At 43.7% G+C, this 5,503-nt stretch overlaps 1 protein-coding gene across 1 annotated transcript in view; it reads right to left on the reverse strand.

The window, feature by feature from the left end:
* The window catches only part of HEG1 (heart development protein with EGF like domains 1), a 21,460-nt gene extending 20,114 nt beyond the window's left edge, over positions 1-1,346 (reverse strand). The window contains 1 exon segment of the mRNA XM_072417880.1: positions 290-1,346. Within this exon segment, the coding sequence (XP_072273981.1) occupies positions 290-1,262 (973 nt within the window). The 5' untranslated portion in view covers positions 1,263-1,346.
* Positions 1,347-5,503: the final 4,157 nt, after the last annotated feature.

A 5,503-nucleotide genomic window follows, 5' to 3' on the forward strand; every position in this document is an offset into this window, starting at 1 on the left:
ATACACGGGACGTCGTGCACAGATCATATATGACTGTAATATACATGGGACGTCGTACACAGATCACACATGACTAATTTACACGGGACGTCGTGCACAGATCATATATGACTGTAATTTACACGGGACATCCTGCACAGATCATATATGACTGTATTATACATGGGACATTGGTCTTATATGGATCACATATAATAAATGATACAATGTAACAACATTTTGCTTCATCCATTGGATTTAAATTTTATATGGAAGCTTTGCCTGTACAGAACACAGAGATCCGACTCACCAGAACTCGTTTGTCCATCTGTCTGGGTGAAGTCCGGCTCTGTCCTGGAATTGTCCAATCGAAAGAAGTTCTGGCGTCCGTTCCAGTCTGGTTCTGCCACCGTTTGGGCTTTTTTATGTTCTGTTACAAAGAAACTATCCTCATCTTCATGTCCTACGAATGGAGAATGGGTCTCAGTTCTGTTGGGCTCTGATGGGTAGTCAGTCCCAGTTCTATTTGCTTCTGATTCAGAATCATGCTCAGTTCTGTTGGGCTGTGATGGACTGTCAGTTTCAGTTCTGTTGGGTTCTGATGAAGTGTCAGATGCAGAATCAAACTCAGTTCTGTTAGGCACTGAAGGAAATTCAGTTTTGGACTGATTACTGTTTGGTTCTGATGGGGAGTAGGTCTCAGTTCTGTTTAGCTCTGATGGATTTTCAGTCTCAGATCTGTCTGGTTCTGATGGACTGACAGTTTCAGTTCTGTTTGGTTCTGATGGGGAATAGGTCTCAGTTATGTTGGGCTCTGATGGATTTTCAGTCTCAGTTCTTTTGGGTTCTGATGGTAATTCAGTTTGGGACGGAGTTCTGTTTGGTTCTGTGGAATGGCTCTCAGTTATATTCGATTTTGTTGTGTATTGGGTCTTGGTTCTTTTGGGCTCAGATGGTGAATTAGGTTCAGTCCTCTGTGGCTCTAATGTAAAGCCTCTGCCGATCCAGTTCGGTTCTGGGGGGAGATTAGTGTTGGATCTCCTGGGTTCTGTTGGGGTTTCAGTCCTGTGCGGTTTTGATGGAAAGCCGGTTCTGTCAGTCCGGTGGGGTCCGGTTGGGGTCTCCAGGTCCGGCGGGGTCCCATCAGTCGGCAGTCTGGTCCCTGGCGGGGGCTCCGATGATCGGAGATGGGCGGATCGGTCCGCTGTGCTCGGTGCTCCGGGTCGGATCCCCCCGGGGAGGAGAAGGAGCAGCAGCAGCAGACGGGGATCGGTAAGGATCATCCCGGGAGCAGAGCGAGAATGCCACCGATCAAAGCCACAGCGACACCGACCACCGGGGGGAGGAGAGAGGGGGGGGCACCTGACAGCCCTCCCAGTACTGACATCACACGGGTTCCCCCCCCCAGCACTGACATCACACGGGATCCCCCCCAGCACTGACATCACAAGCCCCCCCTTTATAAAATACCCCTCAGCACGGATATCAGAGAGAACCCACTACCCCTCTGTTATATAAATTACCGTACTTTGCAATCAAAGGGAATCACAATGTTTAATTCCAACTCCACATCTGCCATGGGATCCCCCCTTACTATTATTACACCTCCTCCTATCACTAGCAATCAATCTAAGGAGACATTCCTCTCACCGACCACATGAGGATATGTTTTACTCTTCACTTAATGCCAATGTTAGGGGCATTCTACGTGACACCCACCCCCCAACCAACAAGGTAAGGGAATATTCCTTTCACCTTGCCACAAATGTAAAGGGAATTTTGCCACTAGTTACCACTAATTACCAAAATAAGGGGCATTCTTCTCACTGGCCACCGATGTAAGGGGTTGTTCTTCCTTCTACTGACCACCATTGTAATGAGATTTGCTTCCTTTTACTTAGCATCAATATAGGAAGATATTCCTCTGATAACCATTCTTCTCAATGGCCACCAGTGTAGGGGATTTTTTCTACTGGCCACCAATAAACAGCGATGTAATTTTTACCTCCATGGGCCACTAATAAAAGGGGCATTTTCCTCCCATTGACCACTTATATATTTTGTACATATATACAATTAATCTTTAGTGTAATGGGACATTTTACTACTGATTGCCATGTAAGGATCATATTTACCCCCACTGACCACCCATGTAAAAGGGCATTATTCCTCCCACTGACCACCAACGATTGACGTCTTTCTCCTGAACGACCACTAATCTAGAGACCTAATATTTTATTATTACGTCTTCTGAAACCAATGAAGGAGCCATATTTACCCCCACTGCCCACCAATATAGGAAATATTTTTTCACCACTGACATTCATCTCACCATCAGTTTAATGGAGCATTCATCCTCCCACTGACCACCAATCTGAAGGACATTTATTCCACTGACCATTAATGTAAGGTAGCATTCTTCTATCCACTGACCTCCGATGTAAGGTGGCATTTTTCCTCCCACAGAAAAAAAATGATTGTAAGGGGAGGTACCACTGACCACCTATCTATTTGGCCATTCTTACCTCCTCTGTCGCCAATGTAAGAGACATTTTTCTACTGATTACCAAGTGGACATTTCATCAATGCCAGGTGGCTTTTTTATCATTCCACTGACCATTGTTGTAAAAGAAGTTTTTCTTCCACTGACCACCAATAAAAGGAATATTTGTACACTAAGTGACCACCAAGGAAGGGGAAATCTTTCTGCTGTCTTCCAATGTAAGAAGGCTTTTATTTGTACCACTGACCACCAGTATTATGACTTACTTCCATCCACTAACCACCCATGAGAGATAACATTATTTCTTCCATTGTGCAACTCTCACACACTGCACAATAATTAGGACCAGTGTGGTGGTATGAAATATTTTGTGGACACAAGAGTGGCACATTTGTGCAGTATAGTGTGGCCTTGTTCCCCTCTGTGTACTAAATACCTTATTTACTTATACTTATTATGATTACTGATCTGTCTGGTTTCGGTTTTGTGTTTTCTATCCCCATTTATCAGAACACACGTGTAGCAGACATGTGGTCACTCTGGGGACAATAATCTTTATTCTGTGGGCCCAGAGGAGACAGCACAGACATTGCACAGATCTCCTTCTGGAAAGTGTGTGAAAGGTCTTTTCCTGACATTCTGCTACTGGGTGGGAATTATTATCCCAGGAAGGGAGGAATTAACAAAACAATTACTTTAACAATCCAAGCGCCTGAAAATAGAAAAAATTCTCTTTATAATCACTGTGATGAGGTCATGCCAGCCGCCACGATTCTGGGACAGGTGACAGAAAGGGAATGTGCTACTTTAAAGTGACAACAATCAATACAATGTGACATTTGTGTTCTGCCACAATGGCCATTATGTGGATTAGAGCAAAATGTTTCCATGAAATCCTCTTATCAGATCAAATCACCTTTAGAGACCTCCGTGGGCAGATTTATACGATGGGAGCCGAGTGGGAAACACGGATATAAAACATGTCCTTTACCAATAATAGTATCCAGAATTCACAGATTTGTGTCAACGGGCAGAGACAACAGACAAGGATGAGCATTCCGTAGATTGTATGAAATTGTAGAGTTATATCTCCTGTGTGTGGACATCCACTGAAAATAAGTGTTCCTAAAAGGGTACACAAAGAATGAGGACACGGACGAGGGTTCAGAAAGTAGATGACTTGGAGCCACAAAGTACTTTTACCATTAAGTATCAATGAATGTATGTCTGTGTGTACTTATATATACACAAATCACATACAAGGTGTAAGGTATATCCATTAAAAAGACATAATTGTTAGACCACATTCTTGGTGGAGTTAACTTGTTAAAATCTTTAAAACCAAATTATAACTGAAAAGTTTTTTTCTGCAGTTTCATCAGCACAGAAATAACACTTCCTCTTCATCACTTCCCCTTCTTGGGGTTTCAGTGGGAAATCAAGTCACTATGTACTGCCCAACAATGGGATTGCAATGGGGATCTGACCGACCCCGGGAAGAAAGTCTTCAGAGCTCTTCATAGACTTGTATGCTTGGTTTTCCCACGCTTTCATGTTCACATGTCTGGGGAGGAGCCAGATGTCGATTTATTGGGGGGTCAGTAGTAAAAGGGGCCATCTAAATGGCTAGTCCCCTATAACAGTGGCCGGGCCAGGGTCCCTCAATAGATGTGAGTGTATGCACCCATACACATAGTATAGGTCATGTGTATTGGTGCATCAAAGGGAGTGGGCTTATCAAGAAAACCTGTCACTATAAATAAGCACACTGACAGTTTTGACATTACTGACATTCTGCAAATGCTAATGGCCCAGCTCACATCTTGACTTTGTGGCTTCATTATTTTGATTCAGTAACAAACAACAATTGAAATAAAGTTTTAGATTCTTCTGTCTTAAGCTACGTACACACGGCAGATTTTTATCGCCCGATAATCGGCATCGGCCAATTATCGGGCGAAAATCTTCCATGTGTACAGTCGGTGTCGTCCATCGTCCGGACGACCGACCTGCCGGATCCACGGACGATGGACGACAGCCGCTCCGTCGCTCTCCCCCCTCCCCTCTCCATAGAGCATGAACGGTGCTGTATGTACAGCATCGTTCATGCATCTTGCAGCCCCTTGTCGTTGGAAAGGATCGTGAAAGATCCTTTCCAACGACAAAAATTGCAAGTGTGTACGCAGCTTTAGTCTTCAGATTTGTTCCTGATCACTCTGAGTTGTAGCCACAGATTTACCATAACAGCAAGGACACTTTATTTATAGTCCGCGGTGATGCATTCATTGTCCCCTTTGGCCCCTTGAATGGCTTGTTCTGTATTTCCCATTTTTTAGGCTTTATAACCCTACAAGAAGCTGGTAAGAGGAAAACGGTCTTATTTGGGCAGAGGAAGAGCCTATACAATTTTATAAATTGGGTTGTTGGGTATTACTGGTGTTTCTTTTTTCTTGTAGTTATTAGTTGTAGAAATAAAATTGATCCCACCTCTAACCAGCTGAGAGGTCCCCATAGACGTAGATGCCAGTCCCTGGGATGATGATTGAACATCTAAAGAATAGAGAGAACTTGTCATTGTATGATCAATTGCCAATGTGGATCCATGATAGGTGAGAGCTTCTACCGCAGGGGTCTTGTAGACATGAGAACTCAGGAAGAAAACAAAAATGAATTCACACCTTACGGTATATGGCAGAAAATGGCCCGCTGGCAAAAATATTCTGCATGGTCTCTACCAGCATTGGCCACACTGGAAATAAGAAAAACCCCGTGCAGTTATTACAGGGTAAAATTCGCACAGATACAACAGGCTGGGGATAGCATTGGGCAGATAATTATCAGAACACCCTGGCATGGGAAGTGTACTTAAAAGTGATTGATTATATGATAGGCATATGAAATTATTTTGAGATTAGAGGGGGGAGAAGCCAAAGGGGCGAAGTAATAGCAGGAGGTTGTTTGGTAATCCGGGGTGGTGGATCTATAAATGACATCTTTAGCAATTACTAACCAAAAATTGCT

The sequence above is a fragment of the Pyxicephalus adspersus genome, chromosome 7 (assembly GCF_032062135.1).
Source record: "Pyxicephalus adspersus chromosome 7, UCB_Pads_2.0, whole genome shotgun sequence".
Taxonomy (NCBI): domain Eukaryota; kingdom Metazoa; phylum Chordata; class Amphibia; order Anura; family Pyxicephalidae; genus Pyxicephalus; species Pyxicephalus adspersus.